Genomic DNA, 19,205 nt, shown 5'->3' with positions numbered 1-19,205 from the left:
GTCTGCAGTGTGTGGAACTTGCCAGAATTTGGCTCCAAAACTGTATTTGGGACTGGATCTTTCTCCAACTGAAGTCAGTGGCAAAAATTCCACTATTTCAATGGTCTAGAATCAAGACCTTAGCATACATCCCTAATAAGGACAGAGTATTTAGCTGTGAACAAACCACTGATGTGATACATTAACTTACTAGGACTTTTGCAGTGTAGAAGTTGAAAGGATTTTCACCTCCCAACCCTCCAAGGTAGAATAATTACCACATTTTCTACTGTGAGCTAGTTTTAAAATGTCAGATTTAGAATTGCAATGACTTGACAGTGTCTATTTAATAAACACCTGAAGTAAAACATTAGCTAAGTTCTGGATCCCAAATATAACTCTCAATGACACTTCTTTAGCAAATGCATAGTTATATTTTTAACTGCTAGCAAGGTCTCTGTACAAGTGGGTTTGATCAGAGTTTCAGGAAGTAAAAATCCAAAATGGCCAGTGTCACGCAGCTCAAATGCAAATGCATAGGGGATGCCATTTTTGTAGGCCCAGTCCATAGAACTACCAGAGCTCACATCTGGGGAAGAAAAAAAAGTATCATGATCTGTTTGTCTTGTTGAAAGAAATATACTGTTATAATATTGTACTTAAGACTCTTAGTGAGTACTTACAACTCAGGGCCTTATCCTCCAACACCTTGGAGGATAAGGCCCTGAGCACCCTCATCTCCCAGGGAAGTTCATGGGCATCCAATATCTCATGGAAGGAGCTTAGCAGCATATATGATTAGGCCCACAGTTAACATGGGAAAAATCTAATAATTATCTTTTATGTAAGAAGACTTTCACACCAGGAATATTTTTCTCTCCATTCTCTTTTCTCCTACCTCATTTGCTGAACACCTATAGCAGGGGTGGGCAAACTTTTTGGTGAAACTGTATGGAGGGCCGGGTAGGGAAGGCTGTGCCTCCACAAACAGCCTGGCCCCTGACCCACCCAACCCCTCCCCCCCCCGCTCCTTGTCTCCTGACCTCTCCCCATCCCATTACTGTCCCATCCCAAACCTCTGCCCATGCAACTGCCCCCTGTCCCCTGACTGCCCCCCAGGACCACCTTCCCCTTATGCAACCCCACCGTCCCCCTTAACATGCCGCTCAGAGCAGCATGTCTAGCTTCTGCCTGGCCAGAGCCAGACACACTGCCATGCTGCCCTGCATGAGCAGGCAGCCCCGCCACTCAGAGCGCTGCCCGCATGGCTGCAGGGGATGGGGAACAGCAGGGGAGGGGCTGGGGACTAGCCTCCCAGGCCAGGAACTTGGGGGCTGGGCAGGATGGTCCCACGGGATGTAGTTTGCCCACCTATGCTCTATGTGTTAATTATCATATACTTAGATAAAGATTTTTCTTTTATAGCCTATTTTCTTCATCATGATCCTAACCCTTAAATCCCAGTGCTATACTTGTGACATGGCAAAAGACTGTATGGTTATAACAAGATTATCACCCTGCTGAAGGACTAAGCACAAAGAGAGAGTAAGTTGTGAGGAAAGGTGAAAAATGCTTTACCGAACACATTTGTATCAGTAGCAGAGGAGATAAAGAAAACTATCTTACTATGTTTATAAAATGCTGTTTTAAGCCTGTCCTAACTGAGTATGTTCAGTCTTCAAATGATTATGAATCAAAGGATCCGAGTGAAAAGTTTATGTGGTGTTGTAGAAAACTATTGAACTTTTCCCTTACTAACCTCCTGAGAGAGCTCAGCTGACATTGTTAGCTAAAAGCCAAGCTTTAAAGAACCTTTGCCCTTGGGGGAAGAATAAGCATTTGAATTTAATCTTTTTTTGTTTTTAAAGAAGATTTCCAAATACAGATGCGCTTGCTATTTCTTATTCCCAATGAGAAACTGCAGTATTCTAAACCCAGCTTTTAAAAAGGTCACCTCAGTTTCTGAATGAACAGCATGTGCAATGATATCTCAGTTACAAGAGCAGAGAGTGAGAGCATGGAAATGTTTACTATGAATTATTTTTCTCTCAGTCTCAAGATTTAACTGTTAAATATCCTGTTTTGAAGTTTTCTATTGATCTTTATGTATGTTAAAATTTACTGCAGCTCACTGGACATGTTCCTTGTGTCTGTCTGTCTTTTCTCTCTGGAAACTGTTATATTTATCTCTGCCATTGCAGGTGGATTTAACCAGTTACACCTTCCCCACCTGCCACAATTTGATCAAAGTTCACTTTAGACAAGATTTGCTTCCTTTGTTATAGTACAAGCAGCCCCATATACCATAGCTAGGTCAAAGTAATAAACCAGTTTGAGAGAAACTTACACAAAGTGCTAGAAGCAGGGCCATATCTGTATCTTATACCATAAGCGGACTGAAGAGCATTAACAGCATTATAAGCTGCAGTTTCCTGTGTATGGGAGGAAAAAATAAATACATTAGACTTCACATTAATTTCTGTAATAGGATTAGAACTTCAACTACAGAACGCTTACTCCTAATGCAGTACTAGGTTTGATGATCCTCCTACTGCAATACTAGGTTTTATGGTCCTGTGGAGCCCAGGTTACCATATTTTCAGGAGATCTGGCAGTTATTCAAAGAGACAATATTAAAGATGAAGGAAAGTGTAGGTCCACTCCTTTTCAGGGAAGGAGAGCTAATAATAGACAACACCAAGAAGGCTGAGGTGTTTGAAGCAAAATAGGCATTGGTCTTCTATGCAAAAACTAAGTGTGAGCAGATGCTTAACAATTAATATAACAACAAGGGGGAAGGAACACCAGGTTAAATAGGGAAAGAACTTGTTAATGAATATTTAGATAAGTTAGATGTATTCAAGTTGGCAGGGACTGCTGAAGTTCATCCTAGGGTATTTAAGGAACTAGCTGAAGCAATCTTGGAACCATTATCTTCAAGAACTTATGGCAGACTCAAAGTCCCAGATACCACCTATCTTTTAAAAGGGGAACAAAGAGGACCCAGGGAATTATAGACCAGTCAGCTTAATTTTGATACCTGGAAAGATATTTGAACAAATTGTTAATTTATAAGCATCTAGAGGATAATAAGGTGATAAGAAATACCTTACATGGATTTGTCAGTATCATGCTAAACCAGTCTCCTTTCCTTCTTTGTTGGGATTACTGGCCTAATATATGGGGGCGGGGAGCAGTAGATGTGAACATCTTGATTTTAGTAAAGCTTTTGACACAGTCCAATGTGTCGTCATAAGCAAACTAGGGAATGGTGTCTAGATGAAATTGCTATAAAGTGGGTACATGATTGGTGGAAAATGTGCACTGAAAGAATAGTTATCAATGGTTCACTGTCAAATGAGGAGGAAGGGTACCAGGGGGGTCTCTCCTGGGTCTGGTGACTACTCAATATTTTCATTAATGACTTGGATGATGGAGGGGAGAGTACGTGTAACAGAGTGCTGGGCAACGGCAGCTGTACTATAACTCTGATCACTGGATCATCAATTAAATTATTCTGGAGTAAATGGGAGGGGCAAAGCTGTGCCTAATTGATATTGGGGATGGACTATAAAGAGCTATGACTAATTAACCCATGAGCCCAAAAAGTATAAAAGTCACAGGAAAGTGGGGCGGGGGAGGAAGAGAGATACTGGAAAGCTTTTGAGAATCAGAGCCAGGAAAGAGCCTCGGGGGGGTGTCCTTCTGTCTCTCCACTCCTTGGCTGTGTGGAGGATTATATGCTTGTAAATACTGACCTGTGCAAGTTTGTAAGGGTTGCGGGGGGAACACTGTAAATAAATTGCACAAGGTATTTGCCCAGAAAGTCTCTGAGTAGTCTGTGGCTAGAAAACAGACAGGAGTGGGATGACATGCTGTTACACTGCAGGCTTGTCCAGGATCTGAACTGGTGCAAGGGTTAGATGGCTTAGATAATGTAGGAGACCTGGCAATCATAAGTGCTGGAACTAGGAGTGTGGGGGGTGCTACAGCAGCCCCTGACTCGTAGTAGTTTCCATTCTATACATGGCTTACAATTTGGTTCAATGGCTCACAGGACCCCCCCACTATCAGAAGTGAAAGTAGTCCGGTCCGGTAGTAACCTATGTGGCTCTAAATGACAATCTTGGACTATGGGGGCGTGTTTGAAGGCCAGAAGATGGGAAGACTTCTTTCAGGATGTGTTCTCCACCAAGCATGGGCTGTAATTGTTTAATGATTCCCCATATGGGTTTCAGTGTCACATTTTTTTTGGCCCAACAAGTAGGGTTATACAAAACTTGTTTTGGACTGGGCATGGAGCTCGGCCTCTATGTGGCTTTTCACTGGAGCAGAAACTGTTTTTTATCCTAGAAGAAATTCTAGTACACTCATTTAGAATCCCTCAGGTGGTCTTTTTTTGGTTTATAGTTGCCTCTGTTGGTTTGTAGTAGAAGAACTGTGCTGCAAGAGGTTCCCAGCCTGTGCTCGTTTCTCTCCCAGCCCCATAAGGGGGAAAGAGAACATATAGAGCTAGGAAATGAAGTTAATGCTATAATGAGCTCCTGTGAGAAATTCAACAGGTTTGGAGGTGGGAGTGAGCCTGTGTAGACTGGCCATTTCCTAGCTCCGCTCCTGCCCAACCACTTACCCCAAAATACAGAGACCCCCAGCTAAATGCTGTTCTTTGAGATCTGTGAAAGAGGGTGGGGGTGCCACTTGGGCCTATTTCTCCTCTGATATGTACTTGCAATCCACGATCTGAAATACACATAGGGGAGTGGGAAAATGCTATGGTTTCATATGGGTGACCTACCACCAACGAATAATCTTACAACACCACACCAGAATGTATGTCATGGAAGGGAGGAAAATATTGATAAGGAAATAGGTTTCAATTTCAAGGTTCCAAGGACCTGTATCTCAAATAATGGCGCCCCCCCCCCAAAATAAACCAACCCAAAAACCTGTTGAAAACTTTATGGAGAAATTCTACTGCAATATTATTTTAAAAGTAGGATGATAATATACTGATTCCTGTTCAGATATGGCAACTGAGTGAAGGTCCATGGTAAATTACCATACTATGCTTCCAATATAAGGGAAACAAACAGCTGGATGTAGTGAGTACACAGTTCTCAGGCTACCAGCAATGTGTTCACTTCAGCTGTTTGTGCCACGCACAGAGAAGGAAGGGAACAATTTTGAAATGCTTCATATGCTATATAGGTCTGATCCTGAATGGTGCTGAGCAACCACAATTCCTAGCATCTTTCAAGAGCAGGCCCCGAGAACTTGCAATATTAGCAGATTTCAGGAAAGTAGACTGTGAATACTGAAACACAGGATTGTATAGAAAAAATATGGCTAGTAAATTAAACTTTTAAAAAAAAGCTACAGATTGAAATAACTGGTGCAGACATTTACCAAATGATAACTGAAGTACAACTTCCCTTTAATGATCTTAACATAACTGGCTTCAACTGAAACTTAATAAGGGAGTTGTCTAAATTAGAGCAGAATATCTATGCACGTTGTTAGCAATATACTGCACTCCAGTTTCAAAGCATCACTGAATAATTTACCACTTTAACTGAAACAGCAGCACACTAATGTGTAGTGAACTGGACAGAAGCATCTTTGCTTTCTGCTCAGGAATAATTAAGGACCCTATTTACACTAAATGTTCCTAACCCCTCATGCATGTGGAGGCCCACGGAACAGCATTCACTTGCTGGCCAACCTCAATGCATGAAATCCATCTAGACCAATAAAACTTTTTCGGTCAACCACAGGAGAGAGATAAATGGGACAGAAGCTTCATTATAATTCTGTTTTCTACCTCAGTACAGCTCTTCACAAAAGTTCAAGCGAGCTGAAACCTTACCATATTTGATTATGGTATATATTTTAAATATTGAAAATCAATACATCTTGAAGCTAAACGGGCAATTGCACAACCCTTTAGCTATAGGCAAAATAGTATGAAGCTACATTCACATAATGTGCACAGTCTTTTGGGCTGCCCACACTCATGCCAATGTGTTAAGATGGTCAAACTCCTGCCCTAAAGCATAAATGCTGATGGGTTTGGAAAATGATGGTTTAAAAAAATACAAATGATATTATACTGTGAGCACCATCCATTCTGCACAAATTCCCTTCTCTGTGATAGTACTGTCACACTGGTGACTCAGGCTTCTTGGCAAGGGTTCACTTCTGTTCATACACCAGAACCTTAATAAAACTACCAACAGCTTGACTCTTCCATTTCACTATGCTTCTCTCCTGTGTTTACTGCTTGTGTTGAACTGGCCCACCAATACAAAAGTACTTTTTGTTTGTTTTCCTCTTCCAAAAAAACATTGAAGGAGGTAGTGAGATTGAAATGCAAACAGACGTAAAGGCCAGGATGTCAGTGGAACATTAATAAACGCCATAATTGTCCAGAGATGTTGGCTCCTAATTGGAGGTTATTGCTAACAGTGTCTTTGGCTGCTTTTCCAGGTATCTGCTCCACTTAACCTGTCCCTGGCTCTTAAAAGGCCTGACCCAAGGTCCAGTGAAGTCAGTGGAAAGGCTTCCACTGATCCAATGAACAGACCCATAACTGTCAAACCGACTTCCTCTGATTTAAATGCTACAGATGGGAAGGGTAGAGAGTGGGCCAGGGTTCCTCAACACAGAATGGAAGAAGCCAGATGATTAGAACAAGATGCATTAAAGATTTACTGATGGGTAAAAGCCTAGACTTTAAGATTCGTTTGCAAGAATTAATTTTTTGACCCACTGTCTGCTTCTGTCTTTGCCTGCTACTTTCTCACTTCATTCCAGAGGTGTCCATCAGGATATTCTGTAATTTTCTTTTTGGCATTGGAAGACCAGTTCTTCCTAATACCATATTTTTTCCTTCTGCTGTCTTGCCAGTTCTTGAAGATAGGTTTGCTTTCTCTGTTCTCCAGATGAAATATTAGAGTTTCATGTTCTTGATCTATTGATAGTGACTACTTCCCTCTAGACCCTAATCTCCCTTCACGGAATCAAAAGATGATTCATTCACTATCATGAATTACTGAATGATGCATTGTAAATGAAATGTTTGGTCATGCTGCAACTCCCTATAATCCTCATTTTTAGCTCCCCTTCCCAAGCATGACATCAGACACAGGACATTTTCAGGAGTTGGAACAATTAAGTCTTAACAGATCTTTCCTGATACTATGTCTTTTAATCATCCTAATACCCCCCAAAAGAAATGCTGCTGAGCCCCTCAATCCATACTGCAGATCCATGCAATGAGGAGAATTCAGTTTGTACTGTATTATGATGGAGGAGGGGTAAAACCTAACTGAAGCTGGTGAGTATGATAGTGCCCTTCATTCAGGATAAAAGTTAGGAGCTGTTAAGCTCCTTTTCAGAGTAAGATAGTTGAAACAGTAGGAGCAACAATCCAAAAAATAGGCATTGGGAAAGGCTGGTCAGAAGCTGAGCTACGTGGGTGGAGGGGATTTTGTGGGGTACTAAATGCAAATCCAGCAGGTGGGTATTATTTGGTGGAGGGGATTGTGTCTGTGAACAGAAGCGGACCTCATGAGAAGAACCAGTAATGTGCCCTTGAGAGAAAGTTAAGAGGGAGAGATCTTTGGGCAGAGTGCTGGCTGAAAAGAGGCTTGCTACTGTAAGCAGAGAAACTGTCCCCTGTTTAATTTTATACAAAGTCTGGGAAACAGGACTTTGTATAAAAGCTTTGTAAATAAACAGGATTTCATCAAAAAAAACCCTGACTCCATCATCAATTTCTCCTAAATTAAACCTTAAATATTGGCTGATTGCTGAAATCAAAGGGGGTAACAGTATTATCTCAGTAAGCTGCAATATTAAGGGTTAGAAGCTTTATTTCTGGATGAAATTTAATAGTTGAAAGATTTCTATTTTGTTAAGTTGAAACTTTAAAATATCAAACCTTTTTTCTGTCAAGTATTTATACCTCTTCAGTTCTTTTAAACATATAGGGATATAGACTTTCAGCTAGGTGCATGGGGATTTAGTAACAGCTTCTGTTAATATTTAATAATTTATGATAACACTAATTAAAACTCCACTGATTAGCCTATAAATTACTTCATAGAGATTGATGTAAGAAACTATCCCATTCTAAGTGAGTCACCATTAATTCAATTAGAATAAAGGTTACATAACCAGTATAACACTGTAAATAGAGCTGAATAAATATTGCTAAATATGAAGTATTGGAGAACCATGTCTGCTCTCTAAACAATAACAGAAATAGCATATAAGGGTGTGTAATCTGCAAGAACTATTGCACTTACCACACAGCTGAAATTTGGAATTGTTGCATACTTGTAGGAGTATGGATACAGCAACATCTGAGCATATGCATGAAAAGACAGATAGGCTTTTATTTGTTTCCGGCGTTTGCGAAGAAAGTGAGCTACAGCCTTTACTTCAGGCTCAGACTCGGGAAAGGGACCACAGTATGTATCATCACATGGGTGAAAGGACGCCCCCTCATCTACACATTGAAAAAGAAAAATAGCCGTGAATGTTCACAAACAGCATGTAACGGTCCAATTCTGGCTTACCTTATGCTTATGGAGAAGCCTAAAAAACAGCACACAAATTGCCATCCTACTTCTGAAAACACAGAGAACCTGCTATCTGAAAAGAATTAATGGAAGCAAACAGCCAAGTGATCAGTGGAATAGAATGCATTTTTATCCAGTAGGCATATAGCCTTGGCACAAAGATGACACAGGCCTCCCCCAGGAAACTGGAATTGCAACTGGCACATAGAAATACACTGAACAATTCAGAACTTCCATTCTTCACGGCAAACTGAATTTCACGGTTTCCAGTAGGATTATAAGGATCTGATGGGATTATTCTGTTTATTATTGGAGAGATGTTTATTTTCATGATTCATTGAATGCTGTAAGTGGAGATGAAATAACAAGAAAGTGCAAACTCTCTGGGACTCTGGAAGACAGCTATTTCTTGTAGTTGTAATATTTGACAAGACATTGAGACAGGATGCTCTTGAGACTTAGATGACTTGGTGGCCATCTGTTCTGCAGGGAGCAAACCATCTGCCCTCACCATAACCACTGCGTACCCATGTTTGCCTAAGTACAGCTATCTTTTCAAGTCCATGATCTTAGAGCTATATTCATTTTTGAATCTGCAGCTGGGGCTGATAGTTTTCTTCTTCACTTCAGTAAGTGCCATCACATTTTAGGTATCAAGCTGAGTAGCTATTCCTATTATATTTCATATTAAGGATTCCTGCAAAGCCCCGGTTTCCTTCCACTTAAAGTGAAAGATACTTACCATACAAAAGAAATTTATGAAAAAAGTGTTTCAGACCCTGGCAGTAGCAAGGAATATGATAGTCATGGTGTTATTGCTCTGCAGCTCTCTGTTAAAATGTGTAGTTGTCATGTGAAAACAGACTTCATCTACCTCCGGCTAAGCCCAGAACTTGAGCTGAGGCTAAGAAGTCCTCAGTACAGCTCAGGAGGGTGGGTACAGAAGTGACTTTCACAGTTCCTGATCCTACAGCCTCCTTGGTCCCTGGCATAAATTAGAACAGCCTGAAGGCTAGTCTATATAATCCCAAGGGGCTGTTCCAGAAGTCTGGAATCACTAGCATAAGGGATCCATGGACATGGCCCTCTTTCCTAGTCTTGTCCCCCTACAATCAGGTGGGGTGGCTGGTGTAGGTGCCACTGGCAGCTCATTGCCACCCTGGACATTCTAGTATGTTGGAGAAAAACCTCAAATGTCTAGCCTGGTGCGTTAGTTTTAGGCAAAATCTGTGTCCCCATTTTAAAAAAAACCCAAACCTTTGTGAAACTACTGAGATTGTTTGTTTGGTATTTTTATTTAAAACAATCTCTCTGTGAAACCCCTCAAATTTTTTGCACAACTTTTGCCAAAATAGGCAATGGTAAAAAACTGTTCTTATTCAGAGTTCTTTACTGTAGGAAAATTGTTTTGAAGAACAGATCTACTTTTAAGGTAATGCATTTTTAGGTTTCTCTCTTTAATCTACATTTCAATAGTGGCGTGACATGACTATGCCTTCATTGCCAGACAGAAATCTTGTCCATAATGAATGAAAACAAGATGTAACCCCTGCTTCCAGATGAACTTATAGCTATACAATAAATTAGTTTTAGTAATGCCTACTTGCTGACTGACCAACCCTGAAGAAGGCTCCTCCCTCACATAGACCAGTGCAGAAAACAGGATGAAGAGCAGGCTCTAGTTTCTCTCTCTGTATAAGAATAGATTTTTCTAAACTCTCTTTATAATGAAGTTGTCCTGTAAATGAATGACTTTGGATAATACAATGAGCTCACTACGACTTTCCACACTGGAAGTTCTTCAAAGTTACAGACAGAATGGGGAGAGGGGTGGGGTGGGAAAGAAATACAGTAAACATCTACTATTAAGAGTCAAAGCTACAGTCACAAGGAGAAAACAGAAATACAGTGAATGTCAACCATCTGCCTGATTTTTGAATCCTGCAGTGTTTTACTGAGACAGCCAAATCCTCCAGAGCACACTGCAGATGTGCAAGGCCCAAAATAAACGGGAAACGCTGCGTTCACACTGTGTGGAAGTGTTGAAATGAATACAGCTCATTTTCGTACAGAAGCACTGAGGTGGGATTGAGGGTGAGATAAGGAACAGCATAAGCCCCAAACTTGCTTGCACCTCCTACTTCTGCTAGTATGAAGTAATCTTCTCCACAGCCCAGCTATGTGGCAGGCTTTAGGTGGAAATTCTGCCCCCAACTGTCAGTTCCCTATGCTAAGTGTCAGTGAAGCTCTTTAAATTATGTTTGGTTTATGAGATGAGGATTTGTCCCTAAGTATTTGCCTAGTCATTTTTAAAAATATTATTTGTACTCTCAATAGTGCCTGATGGATCTGCATGAGGATCAGGAGACCATTATACTAGGTGTTATAGACACACACATAATAAGACTCCCTGTCCTAAAGAGCTTGCAATCTGTACATGCTATACTTTAAAACTGCTGCCGCGTCTAGTGCTGCTTTTGGTTACCCACCCCATACTTTAACTTAAATAATTGTGTTTCCCGTGAGCCACAGACTGCAAAATGAAATTTACTAAGATCACTGATAAATTTCCTTTTTAAGTCTTCACAGAATACAAAGCAACAGAGTAAAATATAGCATCAAAGACCTACACTAGAAGAGAGGGGGAAAGAAGGTGGCACAGCAGTGTCACCTAATTCAAAGAAGAAACTCATGGTACCCAGCCATTTGGGTGTCACACAGGGGCAGGCACAACCCAAAAAATAGGATTTGTGCTCACAATGTACCTGCCCAGAGGCACCTATATGAATTTCAAACCCTGCCTGCAAACTGTAAGCACAACTTACCCAATTAAGAGGTTTTAGAATCTACCTTATGAGAATTCACAGCGCAGAACAGATCGGGACAATGTAAGCATGGAAATATGATAATCCTCCTTCATCTCCACTTCAGTCAGTGTAGTGAGACGACTGAGCATGTGACTTGGAGTAAGGAACTTCGAAGTTCTAATTTTGTCTCTTTCGTGGACTGATTTGTTTATCCTTGGGCAAAATACTGAACTTCTAATCAGTCTCAGTTTTTGTTTCTGAAAAAATATTTTCTTCAAAGAGATGTTCTGAAGATCAGTAAATTGCTATTTGTATAGAAGTCCCTTTAAGGATCGACTGGGGTCTCATTGGAGAGCAGTCTGTGTATTTGGTGGAGTGAGGAGCAGGACTGAATGAACATGGGGAATGAATTCCAACTTCTTAAACTATAAGCCCATCAGGGCAGGGATATGTTGGTTTTGTTCTGTACAGGGCAAAGGACATTGCAGGAACTAAATAAATAATAGTCATAATACACAAAGCAGTCCAGATAGCATTGTTATAGGATAACAAATCCATTCTGCATAGAAAAGAAAGATTTCACTCATTCAGAAAAGACAAATGTCTTCCAGAACCCAGGAACAGGTATTTGTATTTCAATGCAGGGGTGAGGGGCAAGGGAGTTAAGGGAAACTGAGAGAGATCAACTGGGAACTGAAAAAATGTGTGAGGGTATTAATAATGTGATAAGATAAAATAAAATATTCCTCCAGGGACATGACAAGAGAACTGCCCGCTCCAACGTGAAAGCAATAGTTTCTTTTGTGCACATACATTTGTTTTTCAAAATGTCTGTGGCTGGTGGTCATGAATTTAAGCAAAGAATGATGCAACAGCATAGGCTGTATTTTTGGATTAATTCGGCTTTGCATCTATACCCTAAAGTTGCCCTAAATCTGGGGGTCAGTTCTGGGAATCTCTCTCCCCTACATGCGGGATTCTCAAGTTGCATTGACCCGTTGTAGCTGCTCCTATACCAACCCCCAGTGGAGTAAGTGGTCCACTTCGGGGTGATGTACACTAGAACATTAGATTAACCCAGCTACATCACTCAAGGGTGTGAAAAATCCACACCCCTGATGGACACAGTTAAGATGACCTAAGTCTCCATGTAGACAGTGCTAGGCTGATGGAAGAATTCTTTCATTGACCAAGTCACTTGACAACAAATCACTAGAGGGCAGACTGTGGAGCCCTTCCTCCTAGCAGTGTCTGAGCATTTCCTCATGCAACTAGTCTCGCTGAAGTAATGAAACTATTTTTATTATTTGTATTACAGTAGCATTTACAGGCTCCAAGATGGACCAGACCCCCAGATTTAGGGCATTCTTTCAAAAAAGAACTAGATAAGTTCATGGAGGATAGGTCCATCAATGGCTATTAGCCAGGAATGGTGTCCCTAGCCTCTGTTTGCCAGAAGCTGGGAATGGGCGACAGGGGGTGGATTACTTGATGATTACCTGTTCTGTTCATCCCCTCTGGGGCACCTGGCATTGGCTGCTGTTGGAAGACAGGATACTGGGCTAGATGGACCTTTGATCTGACCCAGTATGGCCATTCTTAAGTTCTTATGTTGTGCTAAGCACTGTATAAATACATAATGAGAAACAATCCCTGCTCTTAAGAACTTACAGTCTAAATAGGCAATTCAGAGGGAGAGGAAACACAGGTGAAGAGACTTGCCCAACGCCACACAACGGACAAGAAGAGAATCTTAGTCTTCTAGGCCCCAGTCTAATGTCCTACCTACTGCACCACTACTTGAATGTATATATGCTCATTTACAAGTGTAAAGATTATAAAATGCCATTTCCAGCTCAAGGGGTCCATTTCTAATAATCTGCTATAATTCATTATTTTGAACTTTATCTATATTTATGCAAAATTTAGGTCAGTTTCTATTATAAATATTTATATAATAGAGTTTAAAATAATCTCTATATACAATTAAAAGTAGCTCTTCATTTCTTTTATAAACCTCCACTAATAGCCCCCTTGAAATACTAAATGGCCTTAATACTAAATACTTTGTGTCACCACGGCCAGCAAAACATCTGAAGTCTCTTAGCCAAAACATTTTAGAAACATAAATAAAAAAAGTTAGGAATTAAAAACCAACAACAAACAAACAGATTAGATAACACCATGAGCCACATTTACCATTGTATACTAGCTCATTCCAGCACCACAAAGACAGCTGTAAAACTGGCTTAATTAGCTTCTTAAACTGGGTTTACAGCTCCTTTGCATCACTGGAATAGTACAAAGCAGTTAGTGCATACTCCTAACATTAAAACTTCTTTCTCCGCTTTTACCAAATTTCCCAGAAAAACTCTACGTTGGGGTGAGATGTGGCACCTGATATTTCAGAAAACTTGGTTTCTTTTTTGAGAAGTTAGGAGGAACATTCACAATCAAGCTTACAATATAATGCGGTGTGGCCAAACTTACTGATCCTCTGAGCCACAAACAACAACCTTCAGAAGTTCAAGAGTGGGGGCGTGCCAGCCGGGCACTTCTCGCCCCACTACTGCTGAAGCCCCGAGCCCTGGCAGGCATGCCCTGTGGGGCTGAAGCCCCAAGACCCCCCTCCCAGCTGTTTGCTGCTGCCTCTCCCTATAGTTGCAGCTCCCAGTTTGCCAGTTCCAGCAGCTGCCATGCATGGGTCATGTGCCCCCCAAGATTTTTGCCAGGGTTTGCTGGCCCCACTCAGTCACATGGTGCCACAGGACCCCCTCCCTGCATGGCAGCTGCTGGAACTGGCAAACTGGGAGCTGCGACCATGGGGAGAGGCAGCAGCAAACAGCTGGGAGCTGCAGGGAGAGCCATTGCTTTTGCTGCTGCCTCTCCCCACAGAGTTAAAGTAGTGGCCCCTTCCTGCAGCTCCCAGGTGTTAGCTCTGGGTGGAGAGGCAGCGGCAAACAGCTAGGAGCTGCAGGGAGGAGCTGCTGAGGGTATGGGAGGCGGGCGTGACTTAAGCTGTTGGGGCGGGAGCAAACCTTTAAATTGTGCTCTCCCACTCTCAGCAGGCACCAGTCATCTCTGGCCGAAGATCCTAGCCCCATCACCCTGCTGCAGGGCAGACGCCTTGAGCTCCCCCCGCCAGTCTGGTACATGGAGAATGGGGGCGGCAGCGGTGCTCCATGAACTGCACTTTAACTGTAAAAGAGCCGCGTGTGGCTCACGAACCATGGTTTAGCCAATGGGATGCTAGCTTCAATCTTAACTATGGAGAGGCTACGGCCGCTGTAGAATGTTCTAATCTATTCAGTGCTCTGGACAGTTAAATGCAGGATGACATAGTTATCCACATTCAGCTTATTTCCAGACTTACCACACCATTTCACTTTCCAGTTACGATTAGCATCTACACCATGGCACCGAAACTGTGAGTTCTTTGACCTTGTTTTTCTCCAAAATCGATCCTAGTTATAATTTTTAAAATAATGAAAATAATTGAATACATGTTGATAAAACAACTATGTATATGTAACAAATCATCTATGTTGAAGATGCTCAGTGCAATATTTTAACTTTCTTGCAAGTCAATTATATCCTTAGGTCAGATATAATAAAGTGATGAATCAGATCATTACAGCATTCAAATGAGACTTCTATCTATAATCATTCCATCTTTTCGATTTTAATATGTTTTCAGAAACATTAACCGAACTACTTACATTGGTCCAGCTAAAATGGTATCCATCCACATTAAATACTGGCATGATGTAGAAATACAGCTGATTTAGCATCCTTCTCATGGCGGGATCACTCTGATATGTCTGAAGAGCCTAAAGGCGGAAGTAAAATAGAAGTAGTTTCTATAATAAAAGGGTTTGAAAAGTAAGTATAGTGATTAGCTAAGCCAGTCACATGGCTTTAGGCAGTTAGTAGTACTGGAGGGTTTACTTCTGTAACAGGAGGTTGGCCTTATTGCATTACTGCTATTCCAACAACTGTGCTTGAATGGAGTATTGTCTGTCCATAAATGAGACTAATAGCAACACAGTAATGAGAATATATTCAGAAAAGATTTTCAAAAGGAGACCATCCTATTGTTAGTTAGTTTCAGACAGACAGGAAAACACTGGAACTGCTTGCTCTAAACAGAAACAAGTGCATTGAGCATTAGTGAGATGATTGGGCGAAGGAGCTAAAAGTCAATGGGCCAGATCCTCAGTTGGCATGAATCAGTTTAGCTCACACTAAGTCAATGGAGTTATGCTGATTTGCACCAGCTGATGATAGCACCTAATATTGGTGAGGTCATAATATATGAAAAGGTATCAAAAGGCAAACGATGAAGGTCACATCGTATGTGAGATAAAGATCTCTTAAATTAAAAATCATCAACCCAAATTACTTCTCCACTTACAATTGGGCAAATCCTGTACCCTGCACCAAGCCTGCGTACCATAGGTTGGACCAGTAATTGAAGGTGGAGGAAGTAATTCTTCCCCTCTGCTGGACACAGGAATGCAGTAGCCCATGCATGTTCTGCACTCCTCAACAGAGTTCTGGTTTGTCTATGTATCTGCAATTCCACCAGCCCCACAGACTCTCCTCCATTGTATGCAGAAGTGTGCAATCCTTCTGTAACTACCACCATCACTGGGCATTAACTCCAGTGTTCAGGCTTCAGTGCAGTAAAGTGCTTAATCCTGTGCTTAACTTTGAGGGAAGAAAGCGTAACACATTGAATGCAGGCAACGTAGGCATGCTCCCAGCATCTGACCACCCTGTGCAATGTACCCACATCAGTTCCGTTCTACTGAAGGTCCTCAAGGCCCACACAGGAGTTGTGGTGGGAGGAGCAGGATTTACTTAAAACCGATGAGAGCTAAAATTATTGTTACTCACAAATGCTAGGGCTACAGTATCAGGTCAGGGAATTTAATACCTATGCAGCTTGGTCCTGCAGATGCTCCAAGTGTGAAGCTCCCATTGAAGTCAAAGGATGTTATTCTGTGTGATGTAGCTACAAGAATGCTCTCATAAATTCGCAGCAAGGGATATTTGGGTTAGATATTAGGAAAAACTTTCTAACTGTAAGGATAAGTAAGCATTGCGACAGATTACCAAAAAAGGTTGTGGAATCCCTGTCACTGGAGGTTTTTCAGAACAAGTTTGTCAAATGCCTGTCATGGATAGTCTATGTATGCTTAATCCTGCTGCAGCATGGGGAGGGGGATGGACTAGATGATCTCTGGAGGTCCTATCCAGCCCCTTCATTTCTATGGTTCTATAATTGGACTTGTCTGGGGACAGAGGTACTGGACACAACTCTTCCTCTATAGCAACCATGTTATTTCTATGAACCATTTTTCTATACTAACTTTGTTAATATTAGAAAGCCACTTCAAGGCTACCCATCAAAATGGTTACAAATCTTTGTATTAGTAACACTGCTCTGCTGGACTAGCAAAAGATAATTTTGTCATAATGGAAGGCTTTGCTTACTCCTGCAGTGATGGCGTAGAAAACCAAGACCCTGATCCTTTAGACTTAAGCATTTGCGTATTTATGCAAATTGTAGTAAACGGGGCTACTCATACGTGTAAAGATATGCAGGTGCTTAAGTCTTTGTAGGATAAGGGAAATTATAGATGCTGTAAAAGTTCTGTATTGCAATGAAACAAACTCAAAATGTGGGTTAGAGCAACTGAGCATCTCTTCGAGGCTTTTTTGTAGGGAGAGAGGATTTAGTTGGGGAAGGGATAGACTTTTTTTTGCCATCTTATGTTTTCTTCTCATTACCAAATGCTACCAAGTATAGTGGAGATCCTGTCCCTATAATGAGGATTTCCATGTCAAAGATATTGAGTTTGAAGTAGCCTCTAGTTTTTGTTTTCTGTATAGTGCTCTTAGGCTTCAAATCATATACTGTAATTGTGCTTTCATAGGATCTGTTTTTTACCTGCAGTGTTGTGATGTATATTGTATTACCAGTTTGATGTAATATGATACATACTTCTTAAAAATCACACTAAAATGCTTTTGGATGTCAAAAATCTTCCTCAGTAGGGCACCCAAATAATATTTATAAAATATAAATACAGTACATAATGAAATTGTGATGAAAACTCAGAGAAAAAATTAAAAAGTGAACTGAAAAGGGTCATATGCTTTAAATTATATGAATAGTTGTAAAAGGGTGGCCTGCCCCCTTTGCAGGACCAGGAAGCCAAGGGGTAGCCAGTCCTGTTTAATTAGCTCCACCCTGCCACACCTGGGTTGGGTACAGGAATTAAAAAGGGGGGAAGCCAAGCAGTTAGGGGCTGAAACTGGATCTGGAATGTACGCCCAGCTGTGGCAGTCATAAGAACATAAGAATGGCATACTGGGTCAGACCAAAGATCCATCTAGCCCAGTATCCTGTCTAGTGGCCAATGCCAGGTGCTTCAGAGGGAATGAACAGAACAGGTAATCATCAAGTGATCCATTCCCTATTGCACCTTCCCAGCTTCTGGCAAACAGAGGCTAGGGATACCATCGCTGCCTATCCTGGCTCATAGCCATTGATGGATCTAACCTCCATGAATTTCTCTAGTTCATTTTTTGGACTAGTTATCCGGCCTTAGGGCAATAAAAAAGACTGTCTCCATATGTACAAATAATCGAATCAACAAAATTATATTTCCAATAAGAGTTAGGGCTGCCAAGCAATTAATAAAATAAATTGAAGTTAATCACGTGATTAATTGCACTGTTAATAATAGGATACCATTTATTTAAATATTTTTTGATATTTTCTACATTTTCAAATATGTTGATTTCAATTACAACACAGAATACAAAGTGTACAGTGCTCACCATATATTTATTTTTATTACAAATATTTGCACTCTAAAAACAACAAAAGAAATAGTATTTTTCAATTAACCTAATACAAGTACTGTAGTGCAATCTTGTGATCATGAAAGTTGAACTTACAAATGTAGAATTATGTACAAAAAAACTGCATTCAAAAATAAAACAATGTAAATCTTTAGAGCCTACAAGTCCACTCAGTCCTCCTTCTTGTTCAGTCAATTGCTCAGACAAACAAGTTTGTTTCCATTTGCAGGAGATAATGCTGCCTGCTTCTTGTTCACAATGTCACCTGAAAGTGAGAACAGGTGTTCTCATGGCACTATTGTAGCTGGAGTCACAAGATATTTACATGCCAGATATGCTAAAGATTCATACGTCCCTTCATGCTTCAACCACTATTCCAGAGGATATGTGTCCATGCCGATGACAGGCTCTGCTCGATAACAGTCCAAAGCAGTGTGGACCAATGCATGTTCATTTTCATCATCTAAGTCAGATGCCACCAGCAGAAGGTTGATTTTCTTTTTTGGTGGTTTGGGTTCTGTAGTTTCTGCATCGGAGTGTTGCTCTTTAAAGACTTCTGAAAGCAAGCTCCAGACCTCGTCCCTCTCAGATTTTGGAAGGCACTTCAGATTCTTAAACCTTGAGTCGAGTGCTGTAGCTATCTTTAGAAATCTCACATTGGTACCTTCTTTGCGTTTTGTCAAATCTGCAGCAAAAGTGTTCTTAAAATGAACAACATGTGCTGAGTCATCATCCGAGACTGCTATAACATGAAATATATGGCAGAATGCGGGTAAAATAGAGCCAGAGACATACAATTCTCTCCCAAGGAGTTCAGTCACAAATTTAATTTTTGCATTATTTTTTAATGAGCATCATGAGAATGGAAGCATCTCCTTTGGAATGGTGGCCGAAGCATGAGGGGGCATACGAATGTTTAGCATATCTGGCACATAAATACCTTGCAATGACAGCTACA

The 19,205-nt window shown here is 41.0% G+C and overlaps 1 protein-coding gene across 1 annotated transcript in view; it reads right to left on the bottom strand.

Moving 5' to 3' along the window:
• Window positions 1–380: 380 nt before the first annotated feature.
• Window positions 381–19,205, bottom strand: part of CPA6 (carboxypeptidase A6) — a 116,059-nt gene continuing 97,234 nt past the window's right edge. Inside the window, exons 7-11 of the mRNA XM_073329611.2 lie at window positions 15,091–15,201; window positions 14,745–14,835; window positions 8,289–8,491; window positions 2,327–2,411; window positions 381–568 (exon numbers count right to left, since the gene is read on the bottom strand). Coding sequence (XP_073185712.1) covers window positions 381–568; window positions 2,327–2,411; window positions 8,289–8,491; window positions 14,745–14,835; window positions 15,091–15,201 — 678 coding nt within the window. The remainder of the gene's footprint in view (window positions 569–2,326; window positions 2,412–8,288; window positions 8,492–14,744; window positions 14,836–15,090; window positions 15,202–19,205) is intronic.

The sequence above is a fragment of the Lepidochelys kempii genome, chromosome 2, assembly GCF_965140285.1.
Source record: "Lepidochelys kempii isolate rLepKem1 chromosome 2, rLepKem1.hap1, whole genome shotgun sequence".
NCBI classification, from domain to species: Eukaryota; Metazoa; Chordata; order Testudines; family Cheloniidae; genus Lepidochelys; species Lepidochelys kempii.
This window is presented reverse-complemented; position numbering and strand designations above follow the sequence as displayed.